Consider the following 19488-nt stretch of genomic DNA (forward strand, 5'->3'; position numbering starts at 1 on the left):
TAATACGCTCTGAATCATTTGTGCTTGTTTCAGTGTATCACACTTTACTTAAAGCAAAAAATCATCTGAACCATGCACTTGTACTTATGAGATACAGTACAATGCACTGATATTTATAGTAGTTTGCTAGAAAAAGTAGAATAATAAAATAATAAAATGTGTCACATATATATATATATACATACATACATTTGTTGAATGTTGCATCATGAACTACGTAGAGAAATAGATAGTATTTTGTCAGCTACAAGAGCAAAATGACAGGTTTGGTATACTACTTGAAATAAATAGGTGTTCATAGTTCATTGACTTCTGGTTTCCTCCACATCTATAGAAAATGTCTCGGCTAGCATACACATTTACCACTGAGAATAAGAACGTTTGCAACACTGGTCTGTGGTCTGATCCACTTTCAAGCAAGTATCTATAGTTAGTAAGCCTAGCAGAGAAACAAACCTTTGGTTACCATTTCTGAAAATGGGAACATGACTCTCATTTCAAACTGAAACCCAATCAGTGTACTCCCTTTGTCCTAACAATGTCAAGTTCACCATTATTTTCTGACAAGAATCCTGCTAGACGCCCTCTGTTGAGTCAGATATATGACTATGCAACATTACCTCAGCTGTGCTTTTTGCTTGCATAGCCACTTCTATTTTGCATGAAGCATTAAGATAAATTATAGACACGTATTTCACTTTCAGTCACTGGGAGCACTTATTGTCTGCATTGTCCTCTCTCCTAAGCTGTTTGTCACCTGTAAGATGTGTTCCTGTGCTCTGTTCTTGTATTAGAGATCTCCTGTCCATTCTTCATCCAGAAGCTTTCTTTGTGGGGAGTGTGGGCAGTGGTGAGGTTACATAGAAGGGTAACGGGTGTGCCATAGCTGTCCGCTGACAGGATGATCGGACCAGAGGCATTGATCTTTGGTTCTGGAAAACAGAGACAGTCAAACCTTTTCACAGAACTGGGGCTCAATGCTGTTTTAATGCTTCCTCCCATGCTGTAGTAGCTGTAGGCTGTATGCTGTTTTTATACGATCTGTGTAGGTGGGTGTCTATAAAGTGAAGACAAAAGCGCACGCAACAAACAACCAAAAGACATAAGAAGATCAAACAGCTGGAATACCTTGTGTCAACCAGTTGTGTTTATAGTGTTATAACAGAATAATTGAGTGATATTTTTGGACGAAGCTGAGAATTGGAGTGCTTAAAATGACTGATTAAATAATACATATTAATGCTTCATCCATATTAGGAGTACTAAAGTAACCACTACCAAAATATCTGTGTTTTAGACAAACACAGACAATCAAAGATAATCAAATATTACATTCCTCAGTTATAGCATTGTATTTATGGAAAAAAAACATCTGAATACTGCTGTCACACAGTCTGCAGAAGAACATCTGTCAGAATATGATATAGCTGATAAAGTAAGTGTTTCATTGTAACAGAAGCTTGCATGTAAATGTCATCAGAATATTGAGGTAAAATGAGACATATTTGGGAGAATATAACATCGAGCATACCATTAAAATTTGACATTACTGCTGGATGGTTGCCTAAATTGCTTCACCCTCTAAATTACTACGCAATACCAGGGTCCAGTTCTCAAGGACATTCAGGGAAGCAGTGTTATCTCAGACCGAGCTTTGCTTTGCCATGAGTAGTAGTAAGCAGGAAGCCTCCTGCCCTTCCTCCTCCTCCATCTCCTCCACTAGGGCGGGCCAACCATGGCAACGATGGAGCCCCCGAGGGGAGGAGCAAAGAGGAGCAGCATCATAATCCTACTACTGGTTGCTGCTGCTTCAAGGCCACTAGCAAGGCAAAAGGGAGGAAAGGGTAAGAAGGGTCACTTAGAATATTGGCAAGTGACTTCTATTAGCAGTCATGGCACCTTCTTTCTGCAGTTCTGTATATTCACTTGCTAAGGGGATATGTCTCCCCTCCCCCTGTACATCTCTCTCTACCCCAACAAGCACAACCACATGTACTATTAATAGTATCTTCGAGACATGCGTACACACACAACATGAGGTACATAAATTAATATTTAGCAAACACGGCACAGTGGTCCACAGGCAATTTAACCAGAAGGTTGTTTGTAGGACACCTTGTCACAACTTAAAATATGGTAACTGCTGGATAATATATCTCCATATCAGAATGTAACCAGATATAAAATGTTGCTCTAAAAGATGTATGGAAGCCAGATACCCCCCTTTCCTCTTGCTGATACACTAATAATACAATCTAATAATGGTGCATTTAGACTGACATTGTATCCCATTAACTGATAAAAATTACATAATGAGGGATCCTACTTTTTAAATTATTTCCTATATTTTTTTCTCCTTTACATCAGCTAGTAATTTATGACATCATATGAAATCAATTAAACTTGGCAACAACTTGGTAAGACTTGCAGTATTATGTCACTGTAAATAGGTCTCTAATTATGACATTGTTCCAAATTATACTTCAATAAGAGCCAGAAACTGTGGGCCTCCTGAGCGCGTGGTTGAGCTAAATGATTTATACCACATATACTTTATAAGGATATGCATTTTCCAACACATACTCATGTCCATTAGAATAACACATATTTGTATTACTTTGCAAAGCAAAAAGTAGTAGTTCCATACTAACATAACAAAAAAGCAAAGTCACACAAACATGTCTTTACTCTCAAAATCCACAGAGATCACTGTAAACAGTTAAAGTGACACTCCACACAAAATGTGTGTATGCGTTATAGTATGAAAAATGTATCACTTGTAGACTTGAAAAGTGACATGTGACAAGTTTTATATATATGTACATAGATATATGATAAATATGAAGTTAACAGCGGGCAGCCAGCCAGCTTAGCATTGCAAAGTTACTGAAAATAGGTGGAAACAGCTAGCCTGGCTATAGGAAATCACAACTGTTAGCCAAGAAATAGACTGAAATATTCCCTTGAAAACCAAAACATGTCTTTTTCACACTTCAGTTTTTATACAGATCAAACAAACGAGATACTCTAGGGCAATTAGAGCTTTAGGTGCACATTTGTACTCTTTGGACAGAGCCAGGCTACCTGTTTCCCACTGTTTACAGTCTGTATGCTAAGCTAACTCCTTCATATTTACTGTACAAACATGAGAGTGGTATCACTTCTCATCTAACTCTTGGAAAGAAAGCGAATAAGCCTATTTTTTCGAAAATAGTACTATTCTTTTATTAAGAAAACTGTAAACTTTTTGATGGTTTCAAACTCAAAAGAAAGACTGAGCATCACTTTAAACACGTAGAAAGCACATGTTAAAAAGATCTCTGGTAGATTTAATCCATGCATGCATGTTTTTTGGAAAATTCAACATTAAAACTGAAATTACTTGTAAATCCAAATGTCAAAAAGAGTAGTTATTACAAACCTTTATAATGGAAATGAATTATTGCATATATACACTGATTTAGGGTATATTGATTTGGAGCAATTCACAAACTAAATTAAGCAAAACTAGAAGGCCAGCAAGGCATTCAGACTTCAGCATGTTCCCCCAGCTACAAACTATATATGGGCTACGATGTATAGCCTGTTATATACATGTAATAACTTAAATATTACATGTATATGCAAAGAACATTTACTCCTCAGTAATGACAGAATATATTGAGTAAGGATTTGAATTGCACGTTTGATTTTTTTTAAAGAAAAGTAGGAAACAAGTAAATACGTCAACTGTCGCTGTCCATTGCACTTCTTTTAAGTTTAAATTGCATCAGCGCCCACACCTATTTAAATTGCGCTCACACAGACATCAAAATTTGTCAGTCCAATCTGAAGAGCCATCAAGGATCAGACTCCTCTAAGCTTCTCCGAGAGCTTCACTATGACTAACATTCCACATAACGCTGTGCTCCAGTGGGCAGCGCACTGAAGCATGCACAGATTAGAAGGGTCCAGTTGAATTTCACTTTGTTTGAATGTTTGTGTGCACAGAGCAGAGGGTTAAAGGATATAATGTCATTACTGATTCACAGTCACACGCTTAATGGCTGAGAAGGCACAAGGTTACACAATGCACAGGAAAGTCCACAGATTGTTTTAAGTAAGACAAATCTGTGTCTCATCTGAAAGAGAAATGAGACACTCAGGGCCCTCATGTGGTCTTATCCTTTATTGGATTACCACACACAAATTTGAAAGTAATAAATTATTGCTTTTATCACCAACGAGTTGACAGCAGGACTCACTCTTTTACACCTCATGGGATCCTTCCTTGTGTCTTCTTACAGTCGCATTTACACTTTGCCCAGAGTGAGAAAGCCAAATCAAAAGCTGCATTTAGCAGGCAGGGCTTTGAAGTAAATAAAACAATCCATGCAACACTAGAGACTATCACAAATAAACCCAGGAATAGGGATTGGGTAAAACTAGGATACAGAGAAAAAGATAATCAGAATATTGCAAAAGGACACATGAGACAGCAAAGGTTTGGTGTAGAAGGAAAGAGGGAAATGCAGATAGAGGCCGAGTAAAGTTCCTGGGTTTGTGGTTATTTATAACAAGGGGCTTAAGTGATTTTGGGAGAGACAGGGAGTTTCTGAGTTCAGTAGAAAATAAATATTTATCAAACCAAATAATTAATCCAAATTTTAAAATAATGGAATTAAAATACAAATGCAACACTGGCACAAGGGATTCAGACAGAATATTTTTATATTAAAACTTTTTTTTTTTTTAAATAAAAAGAATAACATGGTTGGTGTTTGTTTTATTTTTGCCTGGCCAGTGACCGCTGGGGAGGGAGGGCTCTTGAGAGGTTTTACAGGTAAGAGTGATTAGGACAGGGCATTAGTAGTTCATTCACCATCTAGGTACTACAGGACATAGACCACTCACTCTGTAGCACCGAAATGGTGGCCTGAGCACGGATCCAGGTGATGGCAGGGTTTTGTCGGAGGTCATTGCGCTTGGGGTCGTTGCTGGCCCGGCACTCATAGGTCCCAGAGTCCTCCAGTGTGAGGCGAGTGATGCCAAGCACACTAACCCCATTGGCACCGTAAGCCGTGTTGATAGATACCCGGCGCTTGCGGGCTCCGTCCCACAGCTGCTTGAAGGAGTCGGCTCGGTTGATCTCGGCATACCACCACTGGATCTCTGGAGTGGGGTTACCCACCACGTCGCAGTACAGCTCAAAGGTGTCCCCCGTAAGCTTAGTCTCAGACATTGGCGACTTCACAAACCCAGCTGGAGAGGAAAAGTGTATCAGGATTGCAGGGAAGGAAACGGTAGAAGAGGGATAGAGAAGCAAATTAAGTGGGATCATAGTACATACAAACAAAAGAGAGGGTGATTAAAGGCAAATGAAAAGAAAAAGAAGCAAGCCTCAAATCATTGATAGGTGAAAAATGAAAAGATAAGTCAGACAAAGTCATAGTCAACCAGTCCCATGTTCATCGTAGTAAGTAGGGCTGGTGTCTTGTGTCTCTTTCTCTCTCATACTTAACCTTTCATGAGCTAATGCTTGAAGAAACGGTGTAAACATTAATTACAATACACTGAAAGCAGTACATGTTTCCATCCTGACATCCATCCTGACATCTTTCCTTAAAATTTCACAAAATTTTCAGTGAATATATGATGAAGGAAAAGAACTATTAAGTATTCTTCTGGAGTTTAATCAGTCTCTGCCAGTTTCCAAACGGTTTGTTTATCAGAGCCTTTTCAAGTAGGTGAACAATCACCCAACCCCAACATACTGTGTTGCAACAATCAGTGGCACCACTCCTACTTGACCTCATTGAAATAAAAACTTCTCGCAAGTGTGCCATGTGTTTGTTAGTGTTGAATAAAAAGCGGCTTGGAAATTCATTTGTTTTGTAGGAGAGCCAGCACCTTCCTTCTCTTCTGCAAATGTGAAATCTATGAAAGCCCGAAGAAGGTTCTGAGCCCAGTCAACGATAACCTGTAACCTCAAGGACTTGAATGTATATTTACGTTGGGTATGAAATTCTTTCAATGGTAAAGTGAGAGTCCTCTCTACGTTAAAATGTTATTTTGTCCCTTCACAGGACAATCTTCCTCCATTCTAGCTCCAGAGACTCCCTCAACCGTATGGGATAAATTCCAAGTGAGATTTATGACACAGATCAACCTATTCATATTCTTCATCAACTCCTCAAATTTAAAAAATACTTGATAAAAGGACTTTTCTTCAGAAAAATGAAAAAAGACAGTTTTACCACAATTTAATCTAATCCGTTTTTAAGGAGCCGAGAAAATCCCATCTAGCCCATATTCTCTTTTTCTCTTTCTAACCCTATTCTTAATACACACACACACACACATTTCCCTTTTTGTTTTTCACTCTGGTGTGACTTCAAATAAGGACATTCACCAGATGTCTGATTCAAGTCGAGCCTTCCTCATAAATTAAAGCAAGTCTTGGCTTGAATTTCTGTGAATCACTGAATCAAAAATTTGATTCAGTGTTAAAGTATGTGATGGGTCATCTTGTAACCTTCATATTTTAGTCACAATGCAGATTAAAATGGTCTGACAATGAACTCTCTGTGATAAACTATAGTTGGGAAATTTTGTACCACCACTACAACACAATGCCAGAAGGAAATAGCCTCTCAGTCTCCACACTAGGGTTTTTGTCCTCTTTGTATCTCCTAGAAGAGGCATTTTTCATTTTCCATACTTTTCTTTCACATCACGTGATTTCTTAAGTTAACTTTTTCTGTTCTTTAAGCTGCAGTATTATAACTTCAGTGAAACAAATTTTATGTTAAAACTCTTTTGTGCGTAATGCCTCAAATTATAGTTTCATTTTGGTGGGACAAAATTATCTTTCTAGTAATTTAGTGAGAAAACCAGTGTAGTCCGTTGTGAGATTTCATAGTGAACTGACCAAGATATCTTCAACGCTGTTACCAGAGACAACCATATTAGATCAGTTTGGTCTCATTCATCTAACGGTTAACCCCTGTGATGGTTGGGTGAATCACCTGAATAAACCGTTTAAACAATGCTTTGCAGACCGCCCACTGTGTCCCCAGTTCATCTGAGGACAATGCTATGAAGGATATAGGCTAAATAACACCTGTCCTGCTCCATCTGCTCTTACAATTAAAGAGTTGGTGTCGTTTGACTTGAACTCTCCAGTTAAATTATTAGAATATGCATTTATCAGTATGTCATTGTCTGTGACTTCAACAAGCAGAGAATTAGATACCTGTATCGCAACACTATGTCAGACGAGAAACTGATAAAAGTGTTTCTGTGTCTCTTCCCGGCACAGTTTAAAACACAGGAAATGGTGCTCCGATCAAAAAAAAGGTTTTAAATTAATGAATGTGGATGTTCCTACAGTTTTCTCTACCGTGAAACTCGCACAATTTGTAAATACTATTGTATGAGATTGTATATGTATGATTTTGTCGTACATTTTTTGATATGGTACAACAATTTCCTGTTTCCATCAGCAGTGCAGGGTGCTGAAGCCTGTTCCTAACACACGTTGGGTGAGAGGCAGGGTTCATCCTGGACACAAAGCCAGTCTGTTACAGGGCTAACACACAAATTCACACTCACATTCACACCTACAGGCAATTTAGAGTCACCTGTTGGCCTGACACAGATTTGAACCCAGGGTCTTCGTGTACCACTGGTTTCTTATATAACTGGCAGTCAAAGTCTTTTTGGTGAAGCAAAAAGTAGCAAATTTGTAGCAAATTAAATAACCCTGAAATTGTATTTATTATTAAAACATACTGAGTTGTTTTTCAGACAAGACTTCTAATAGTCTGTGTTCTGTATTTTCATCATGCAAATGTATTTATTTCACTTCCACAATAATCAATACATTCATATATAGATCCCAGTTCTCATGGTTCTTTTTTCCCTACAATTTTCAGGGAAATGGTCTCAAATAGATCTAAGTATATGTATGTATGTATAACCCTAATCTATCTTAATCCATATCAGCTCTTGCTGGTGACGCCAGAAATTAGGTCAACCAGCTTTCATTTTGGATGAGCAGGACTTTAAAAGCAGGTTTTCAAAATTGACTTACTGTCACAGTAGAAAAGGATCACTCAACCAGCTTCTCTGTGAACAATAAAAGACTGAAATGACATTTTGAAATCCTAAACAGTTGATTTTTGCTTTTAAACCAAATTCACTTTACATAAGTAACACATGTACATCTGAACATGCACTGTACATTCCTAATACATAATGCCACTGGCACTTAGGCCACTGATTGTTAGACAAATAAACCCCATTTTTCTCACATCTGTGGACTACCTCACTGCTGTGTGGAATAGGAAACACATTTCATTTCTGAAATGAAGTGGAATTCACAATAAAATAGGATCAATATGCATTATAATCACAACTCTGAATGTACCATCCTGTGTCTGTGCCTGATTTATGCTCCTGTTCCACATCAGTAGTTAGCCCAAGAATACACTGCCAGCCCTAATGAACCTCATCTAATGACAAATCACCTGGACCACAGACACTGTTCTCTGCCGCCCCTGCAGCCTGTCAGCTGTAAGCCAGATGTGCTTAAATAAATCAGAAAAAAAACACTGCCTTAATTCTGGCCTGAATTGTTGAAGAGGAAATGGGAACAAAGATCCTGTAGTCTCTTGAATGTTAGACTATGTGTTGTGTCTAAATACAACAGCTTACAGGCCCTCCTTGATCTGTCTGCCCTGCTCAAAGTAATGTATCATAAGTACATGAACAGATAAGCCTGTAGAAGCCTGAGGAAGGAGTGTACACTGCTACAGTATTCATCTCACCCCCACAATAAAGCCAGTTACATTTAAATCATTTTAGTGAAAGTTTAACTGCCAGGTGAACATAAATACCATTTAAAAGGTTTTCCATGGTTTATATAAAAAAATTGTTTAATGCACAGTGTTTGCAAAGCACTGTGATCTGTACAATGGACTCAAACAGGCTGTAGTACAACCAAAAAAATCCCCACACAAAAACAATACATAGATTTTAGTTACAGTAGCACCATGGAAACAAGTCTGTTGCCCAACACCAGTCCATGACTCCCAGCCACATGAAAATACATTGGTTGATAGGTCAGAGAAATAGTGAAGAGAATTTAGTAAAAAGAAAAAAAAATGCAGTCTTCCTGCTAGGAGATGTGTCTGAGGATATTAGGTGCTTATAACTCGTGTTTCAATGCATAATGCCTAGAGATATGCAGAGTAATTAGCATTTGTTTCTTTTCTCTAGAAACATCTGGGCCCATGAAGCTCACCACATAATCCCAGAGGGTGAATCCAAGCCTATCCTCCTACACTGTTAAAGCAATATTTCAGTTTGACTGAACATTTACTGTGGCATCCTTTAGTATGATTATGGGTATGGCAGTAAACTGGCTTGGCACATAGATAACTACTGTCAACAATGCATACGTGCTTATAATCACAGTAAAAGATCAGCTTTAAAAAAAAAAAGTAAATTGTCCTCCAAGGTGATGGCAAATTAAATCAGAAAAAGGAAGAGAAGACCTGAGCCTGATTTAAATTCAGGCTGCGGGAGTCTCAGTGGAGGAAGACACACAGAACAAACTACAGAACACTCGACCAATGAGCAGACCAATTTGTGTGTTGTTTAAACTAGGTGCTTACACTGGCAGTGAAAACAAAACAAAAAGCAGCCAGCACTCATTCATTTCAAAGCTGTGCTGAGAAATAAGTGACTAAGAATGGAGCTACGGATGATGGACAGATCTCAGCAACTTTGTGACAGAAGAAAAATGAACAGAGTTCAGAATTCTTTCTGCAAATGAGCAGGAATGCTGTCAACACGTCTATCAACATAAGGGCAGATGAGTTGACTTTAGTTCCATTGAGTGTTATTAACAAATGCAAAAAAAGAAGAAAAAAGAGATAATGATCACATCTTTACTTCGTTATGTTTAGTAGGTACGTCTTGCTGCCATTTTATCTTACATGGATATCGGTAGAAAGAAAAAGGAATGGAAAATGATGTAGGTTTTTAGGGCTGAAACAAACATGACTCAATGAATTATTTATTAATTGTTTTTTTTTATTTTTCTATTCATCGTTTATTGTTAAATTTAAAATATCAGTAAAATGTAAAAGAAAAAAATGTGCTTCAGAATTTCACAACAAGTCCTGCAAATGAAATGACCAAATACATTGTTTGACCTTGCACTCCAGAATGACACAGGAGCTTTTTTTCTCTGGCACAGGACATCATTAATCTGTGCTTTCCAAATCATTCTAAATCTATTTTGAAAATAATGATTTCTGATGTGATGATGCTATAAAACAAACAAGTGTCCTGTGGCAAAGACCAGTGTGGGGTTATACTGTCCCACCTGACCCACCTCCCCCAAATGAGGAAATGTGTTAACTTGTATAGACATCATCTCAGTTGCGCCATTGCTCTGGGTCATTATTACTACAAAAGCTAAATGGCATCTGTCACCCAGACAAAATTAAATGTCATTTTTGTGCGACTGACATTATGACCTATTGTACTGTTTTTCTGAGGACAGTCTCCAATTCTACAGCAACTAAAATGATGTCTTCAAACTGATTGTTTTGTCAGAAAGTCCAAATGCAAAGACAATAAATTTATAATCACATACAAGCAGCAACCTCTCACATGTTTGCTTGGAATATAACAATATATTTTATGTCACTGAACTATATGTCACTTGGGCGGCTGTGGCTCAGAAGGTAGAGCAGGTTGACCACTAATCACAAGATCGGCAGTTCAATCCCCTTCTCCTCCAGTACGCATTTCTATGTGTCCTTGGGCAAGATACCTACATTTCTATCGATGTGTTATAATGTGCGTGAATGATTGGATTCCTCCTGACAAGCATGGTATGGTAGCCCCTGCCATCAGTGTATGAATGTGTGTGGGAATGGGTGAATGTCGGCATGTTGTGTAAAGAGCTTTGAGTGGTCGGAAGACTAGAAAGGTGCTATATAAGTGTGCTCTATTTACCATTTGACTAATCAATTAATTGACAAATCTCCATATATAATTAACAATCAAAATAACTTTCTATGCATTTTACTACAAATTAACACTCCTACAACTATCTGTAGTTTATATAATGCCTCAACATTCACAAAATGGACAGCAGTGCCCGCAAGCTACAGCTGCGCCACTGGCTGCAAGAGACTACACACATGACCATCATCACTGGCAGTGTTAGCACGCAGTTACACATGTACACTTCAAAACAGGATATAACAAGTCATAAGTTGCCATAGGAAATATATTTTACATATTTACAGCTAGGATAAATCCTGAATGCTGGTGGTCACTACATGAACCACTAAAAACATGTAGACTGGAAGGTTCACTTTAAGTTATATTAAGTGAAAATATCGCTTTAAATAATGAACACAAACTATAATACTAACCAAGTAGACATTGATGTGGTGGTTGGTTGTCCACTGGTCATAATGAGGGGGTTGTTGCATCTCAAAATGCTGGATTTGCAAAAGAAGATTATAAGATCTACAATTTAATGCGTGCAGAGGTGTAGTTGCTACAGGGGTTTGTATGGAATCTAACCGAGGAGGACAAACATTTATGAGTGGATGGTTTAACAGAAATGATTCAACGCACAATAATGAAGTCCTCCATGGTGCAACATTTGACAAACACGCTTCAGCTCATTTTACTCCTGTGTGACATGTCCACAATAGTACTGCAAAATAACCTGTAGTTTTCTGTGATAAGCTTTTTCTGAGCCTGTGTATAAGTCACAGTCATTACAACCTACATACTATACCGATGTAGGTAGAGAAGAGAGATCTCCCCTGAGGACTGACAGCAAGTCACACACAACCACCATGCATCCTGTGAGTGAGTCAGCAGCCTGCCTACAACCTGGATCCCCGACCACAGTCCCACAACACGGACAGAGAAAGCAGCGAGTAGGAAACCCCCTAGGGCAACTGAACTGGTTACGTGCTAGGCAGTGTGTGTTTTTGTGGCTCAGGAGGTAGAGCGGGTCATCCACTAATCGGAAGATTGATAGTTTGTTCTGCTCCAGTCCACCTGTCGAAGTGTCCTTCGGCAAGATATTGAACCCCAAATTGGTCCTGAAGGCAGTGCCGTCGCAGTGTGCGAATGAGTATCAGATTAAATACCCTGATAAAGCAGGTCGGCACCTTGCATGGCAGCCTTTGCTGTCAATATATGAATGTGTGTGTGAATGGGTGAATGTTGACATGCAGTGTAAAGCACTTTGAGTGGTCGGAATACTAGTAAGGCGCTATATAAATGCACTCCATTTGCCTTTTATTAGAGTTAGTAGGTATGGGTGCATCTGTGTTGTACCTGTATGGTACAATGGCAGATATTTTCAGGTCATTTGTATGGAACCATAAATTGTACTTGGGACAATTGTTTATATTTCAGTTTCTTTTTTTTTAGATGAGGAAATTGGTTGTTTTTCTTTGTCACATGCAGGTAGAGGCCAATCATAGCCAAACAGGTGTTTTCAGATATTCTGGCTGGTTGAGGGCTCCTTTTGGGTGAAAGTTTGGTGGATCTACCCTGGGACTGTTGTCAGGCTCACCAATCTCCACTGACTTCAAATCATAAAGGTGTAACTTGTCCTGCCCAAACAGGAGCCACAAGAAAGAAAGAAATGGGGTGAGTCAGAGTGTCGTCAGTCATGCACAGCGTGCAGACACCTACACAGTCAGAAGACTGAAATGAGAACACAACTGAGAGCACCTGTGTGAGTGTCAGAGATCAGCCATACTGTAGCATCCTGACAATTTGTCACGATACGGGGGTAACCGTATGGACATGTTTTGTTTTTGTTGTTTCCTTCACTCTCTCTACTTTTTTTTATCTCCCTGAGGGTAGTAACTTTTTCAAACTGTCTAAATCTTAAATCTTGATATCCTCTTTGATCTGTCAAAAAGTTGAACAACTAAAGGGCCATATTGTTGGTGTTCATGTAACAGCACATTAACTGCAAATCCCCTGTGCTTTACCTTGCTGCTAACCATTTCTTTAGATTCTACCATTTTTACATGTTTTTAAAAAAAAAAATGTTTTTAGATGAATTTCCTACCTTCTAAACATCCATTCTATTCGTTTCAGTTAAGTATAAAAATCATCCCATTTGAAATTAGTAATGTATTTGACATAGGACATAACCAAAACTGTTTTACAGTCTTTCTTGTTTAAGCACACACAGACCAGGTTTAAGAGTTAGCTGGTGAAAACAAGATTGCATTCACAAGCTGTATTTTTGGGAAATCTAACCAAGAATTAATTTGCAACTGCATTATGAAGTAAATATTCAGCCATGCTAAAATGAGTGTAATAACATAGATGCATGGAAGGTGGGTGATTAGTAAATGGTAGGTAGTAACGTCTGCAGTAAGAAGACCTGTCAAATAGGCTGTGATTGTGTATACAAGGCCCTGAACACACTGATGACAGAGTGGTTGTAGTTTTCCTCACTCACAGTATCACATCACTGATATACCTTATCTAATGTCACTGTGATAAAACATTGGTGTTGTTTACAAGGCTGAATTCCCAGAAAAGCAGGCATTGGGACGACCATTTCCATTTCAGTGATAATAATACTTGAGTCAGTCATTCAGATCACAAAAGAGAGGCAACAGTTTGAGATTTAAATCCCAATAACCTCTGTGCTGGGTAGAATTGCTCTAATCCCATCCTCTAATCACAACCAGCGAACACTTCCTACTTCTCTTTCAGAGGTCAAAACAAGGGAATTCAAATGATTTGATCTAATAACCCAAGCAGCACTTAGATATATATGTCAGGGGACACTGATTACCATTATTGAAATAACACGATAATTCTTAAATTAGAACATCCTCACCTCCAGAAGAGTCTGTTCGACTGCTAATTGATTTCTGCAAGAGTGATAAATGCTATTCCCAGATCTCCTGCATATTATTTCTTAGCTTCGGCTGGCATGAGCTCCTACTGTAGGTATGAAAAACAGGCTTGTGTCTGCAATGTCACTAGTTAAAATGCCCAGGCTGATGGGAAAAATGTGACCAGGTATAAATGAAAGTAACATTTTTGAGTATTGTCTCTGAGCTGCCCTTGTGCACCATGCTTAACCTGAGTTGTTCCTGCAGAAGAGCCAGTAGTTCAGGGCTGAGGCTAAATTGGGGAGCTTCCAGCTGTGAACGTGTGTTAAGTGTGTGAATGTGAAGCGGGGGCGGTGCTGAAAAAAACAAAATGTGAGCGCAACAAAAGCCTTTCCTGAACATATCACTTTTTCTTTCTTTTTTTTTTAAATCATCCCTCCTCTTTACAGTTGTGTATCAGTACAGTATATGACTGCAGTGTGCTTTATACTGTGTGATGCTGCTCCTAATCAGTGCAGTCCATATCAGATTTCACAGTAGGCAAGCATGACTCAGTGTAAGAGCTGGCTTGAGTCCGACAGCATATTTTCCAGACTCACAAATGTACCATTGTCCAGAGCATAGAAGGAAACATGATAATGGACAAGTTGCTGCATTGTATACATGGTGCTATTTATTGAATGGTTTGCTGATTTCAAAATGCAGAGTTGGCTTCTGTTGATAATATTTATTGGTATAAGTGGCATAAAGAACTAGAGGGACACATATTGGCACAAAACTGTATACTGTACTTGCCATACACATTGTAGTGCATGTGGGCACAGCTTTCACTACATCATGTCTTTGTTCTTTGCGCTCAGTCCTAAACAACAGCATACCTAGATGCTCTAATCAGTTACATCAACACGAACAATATAAATAGTTAATTCCTAACATGCAAGTAATAATATGAGGTCATTATGCTACAGCAGATTGTCAACAAGGCATCCAAAATCATAGGCAACCCATTTCCCTCGGCTGAATCTCGACATAGTCACTGAACTGTAAAAAGAGCAAAGACGATCATCTCTGACCCCTCACGTCCTGCTCATCACCTCTTCCAGTCCTTCCCTCAGGGAGGCGCTACAGGTCACTGCTCACTAAGACTAAATGCTTCATAAACAGCTATTTCTCTTAGATATCAGGACTCTGAACTCCTCTTCAAGCCCCCTCCTCCCATACTATTGACATGCATTACTTACATACATTGTATTATGTTTCAATGATTATATGTTGACTGTATCCCTGTATTTTGTCATGATAATATTAATTGTCTGCTGCTACAAATTCCACCAGAATTGGTTGTGTGGCTAATAAACAATCTATCTATTATTCACACAGACAGTGATAATATAACAACAGTGTCAGCACTTGGAGCAGGCTACATGGTTCGTAGGGGGAAATTATGTAAGACAGAAAAGCGCTTCCTCGGGTCAGCCCCAGCCACCTGCTCAACAGTCTTTATTTTCTTTGCATAAAGATCACATCATCTCACATCAGTTTAAATAGTTCACAGCCACCTAGCAAGTCTTTAGAAGGCTGTGCAGCTGTGCACAAGGAGGCCGTCCATTAAGAGTTAATGGATTCACTTTCACAAAAGGACCTTAAAGCCACAGTTCTCTGTGCTGTGTCGCGGTGGTAAAAATAGAAACGAGGCAGAATGGACGGATGCTATTTACAGTCCTCCAAATATCTGTCGCAGAAACCGGCCACCTATAGTAGGCATACTTTTCCCTGAACATGAGAAAATAATAATGGTGTGAATTCCCTCTGCTTCCCAGATGCAGTGATTACATCTCATGCACTTATAATTATTATTCTCCCCACGTCACTGCCTGAACTCTACTATCACTGGAAAATCTAGCATTGCATAAGAAGTCATGCACTGATTACCCTTAATCTGAACTGTGAGAGAGAAATGAAATGGCTTTTGGATGCATGCAATGTGACCAAATATCAAAATAACACTTACTGTAGCCTATTACAACTATGATCAAACTTGTAATTAATGTAGGTCTATTTACTGAGCATGAGATGCGTCTGGAGATTAGCTGTGAGTTTAGAATTTCTACATAAAAAAAGATGAATCACAAACACATGTAGTGACTGTGTGGTACCAGTCTGTCTCCTACTCACCCCTGGTTGTGTGTGTGTGTGTGTGTGTGTGTGTGTGTGTGTGTGTGTGTGTGTGTGTGTGTGTGTGTGTGTGTGTGTGTGTGTGTGTGTGTGTGTGAGAGTGAGTGAGTGAGTGAGTGAGTGAGTGAGTGAGTGAGTGAGTGATTGCGTGCGTGCGTGCGTGCGTGCGTGCGTGCGTGCGTGCATGTGTGTTTTTCTGTGGTGTGAACGGGGCCCCAGTGAGTGGGCACTAACACTGGACAAAGACCACAGGAAGTGTTTGGAATGCCTTTGCTTGAGCTTTATCAAACAATAGAGGGATTATTGAATATTTGATTTTCCAGATAGCAAGATCAGAAAACGCCTCACTGTGTGTTCGCACACGCTTCAAGCACCTCGGAGAAATTAACAAAGAAAAAAGAAAGTAATCCAAGGGATAATATTTTGTTATGTAACTGCTGTGGTAGTTTTTGTCTACTCGTAAGCTGAAGATGTAGCTTATGTGATCATGTAAAATGGTCTTGTTGTTTAGACATAAGTCATTTTGAACATTTTTCATTTCAGATATTTGAAAAAATAAATCCCTCAAAGGTAGGACAGTGCTTGATTGAGGTCTATCACAACCTCCTCATCCTATCATCATAATATACTTATTAAGTCTGGCATAGTGGGTGTCCGATTATCCCACTGGAGAGACAAGGCGGACATTCAGCACTAAAATTATAAGTACGCAAAGTCATTTTCTCCCCTATTTTTCTCTAAAGGGGGATTAGATCATGTCAGTGACATTGATTTTTCAACCCAGAGGCCTTGACCTTTGGGGAGAGCATGCTTCTTAAATGATGTAAGTATATGTAATGATTATATTATGAACAAAAATTGAAACTGATTGATTCCAGTTGCATATTAAAGTGCCAACTTCTTTATAATCATGTCAGGATTTTAAAGGAACCTATTGAGTTTCTTTTGCAATAAAAAAATAAAAAAACATTCAAAAGATTCCACTTTCATTTCATGACTGGCTGTTGATTTGTGGCTGTTGATTTGTGTTGAATCACATCACCCCTCTGGGTGATGTGATTCAACAGAATTTGAAGTCAAGACATTCTGTGTCAGAGGAGGACAGCCTGGAACACCCAACAACACGTTACTGACATTAACTTAAACCAAACCACATCGGTTTTATAATGATTAATAGGGAACTTTTGAAATTTGCTATTCAAAATACTAATATCATTTGCAGCTCTTAATCTTTCCTTTCATTTTTGAATACTTGGATAAAGGAAACATCTGGTGCTCCAACATGCCAAATAATCAGATAAAGAAATAAGGATGTTGCTTGTGTAAGAATTACGTTTTGCAATTGCTTAAGACTGAACCAACTGAGCATTAAAGAAAGGTCCCCTTAAACTTGCATCAAAGGAAATGTGGTAGGCAACAATAGTGAATTAGTTGTGTCAATCGAAGAGAGGCACAGGCCCAGCAACTGTGATACAGGAGGGCCTGGTGTTTACATTACAACACACTAGGGGAGTCTTAAAACCTGTATTTGGTGTTGATAACAGGTGAGTTCCTCAACATGCAGAGCGGGTTGGTCTTGCTTGAGTGACACTCTGTCACCCAATCGTCTTAGACTAAACAAACTGTACACTGGCAGCCAGAGGCTACTACACTGTATGCAAATACTCACAACTAATTCCACGAAGGTGCAAAGCTCAGTTTTGCCCCCAGCTTTCATTGCCTATTTTAAAGGAAATTTGGAACAAAATATCTGATTTGTCCTCTAACACACAGACACACTACACTCAGTTGAAAATAAGTAACCTTGCAACAAAAATGTCACAATATCATCCCCAGTTGTCTTGCAGTTTCTGTGTTTAGAGTTGGTTACATTGAAGACAAATTGTCTAGTCAGTGATGGAATCATATTTGTTGGTTGTCTAACTCTGGCCTTGATGTCGAGATGCATGAAACGATAGTAGTGCTTTTGACGGAGACACACACAATCCTCTTCAGCAACATTTTGCTCGGGCGTCCCCACACAAGTCAAGTCACTTTCCCTCAATGCGCTGTGCACAATAATGCCATTGACACATCTGGCATCTTACCGTTTTGAGCCGTGATGAAAGGCAGCATCAAGTTCCCCACAAGGACCACCGCCAGCACTGCGTTAGGATGCATCGTCGGGGCTCGATGAGAGAGTACAAGGGTCTCGGTCGGACGAATGTGGGAGGAGAGATCGTGTATTGATCACAAGCTCTAGAGAGATGGGCCCTGCATAGCACCGGGTTCTTTCAAAAATGATCAGCCGAGGATGATTTCAAAAATATTTGCAAAAAAAAATTAAATAAAAAGTCGCCCTGATTCAGAGACCTTCAGAGGACTGCAATGAGCGAAAGGTCCGGGACGAGGCCAGCGGCTCAGGGATGCCGATGTGTGGCCATAGGCGGTGAAGAAACCTAGTCGGATTGCGGAGGAGGGGTCTTGGGATGTCAGGGAGATTGTCCACAGTGTAGTTCCGAAGATTCAAAGATGCGCAGACCGATGCGCATTTGCGCACGCACGGTCACGGTTCGGTGATTAAAAAGAAAGTAACACACAAATTACTCCCGACGGGAAGTGATGTAGCCGAAACACCAGTCTGTTCTCAGTAGCGGTCTATTTTTAATTTCAAAAAGAGGAGCAGATGCTGGTAGGACACCAGCGGCAGCAACGACAAACTGCGCGTACCCTATGCGCTCATGACCGCGGCACAGACTCACATAGGCTGCACATATTGCCTACTGTATATAACACGTATGTCATTAAATGTTGTTTGGGACCTCAGACAGTTATTCTGTGACTACACAGGCTCCGTTTCCTTGCCCGTGGATAGGCTTCATTTTTATTACATGCCTTTTTCATCAACTGGCATTTGGAGGATGTTGATCGTGTTCTTACAGTATCTAATGAACCAGTAGTAGCTATATGATTGCCTACTATGACCACTCTGTTCAAGGTCTTTTGCAATATTAATGTATCTGTTGTCTACCATCACCACTGGACAAGACAGATGTGTCACGAACTAAGCAGAGCAAACGACAAATAATCTTATACGCACGATTTTACATTTGAAAAACTTGCAAGAGATTAAATGAAAGCATCCCAGTCGCTGTTTTCACCAGTCACATCTTTTCAAGCCTATTTCACAGCGCCTAAATACTCTCTCTTGTCAGGTTTTAATGTGAGGAGATTATGGTGATGCTTTTGAACTCACTGAGGTCATTTAGAAATTATGTCATCACATCAGCGGCATGCATGTTCTCAAACTGTATGTACCACATCCCCTTGAAAATGTAACATGGCCTCCTGTAATCCGCTCAATCCCTAATCTGTGCTGTTGCATGGGCGACCTCATGTGGTCAGTTATGGTAAACTGAAAAAGAGCCAGTATGCAGCT

General features: G+C 39.4%; 1 protein-coding gene across 2 annotated transcripts in view; it reads right to left on the reverse strand.

Annotated features, from left to right (window-relative positions):
* The window catches only part of nptnb (neuroplastin b), a 31713-nt gene extending 13241 nt beyond the window's left edge, over positions 1 to 18472 (reverse strand). The window contains exons 1-3 of one of the 2 annotated variants that reach the window (XM_062420352.1): positions 18158 to 18472; positions 4894 to 5241; positions 758 to 932 (exon numbers count right to left, since the gene is read on the reverse strand). In XM_062420352.1, coding sequence (XP_062276336.1) covers positions 758 to 932; positions 4894 to 5241; positions 18158 to 18230 — 596 coding nt within the window. In that variant the 5' untranslated portion in view covers positions 18231 to 18472. The remainder of the gene's footprint in view (positions 1 to 757; positions 933 to 4893; positions 5242 to 18157) is intronic. The other variant, XM_062420360.1, reaches the window with a different exon arrangement.
* Between the last annotated feature and the right edge of the window lie 1016 nt (positions 18473 to 19488).

Source organism: Scomber scombrus, chromosome 1, assembly GCF_963691925.1.
Source record: "Scomber scombrus chromosome 1, fScoSco1.1, whole genome shotgun sequence".
Classification (NCBI taxonomy): domain Eukaryota; kingdom Metazoa; phylum Chordata; class Actinopteri; order Scombriformes; family Scombridae; genus Scomber; species Scomber scombrus.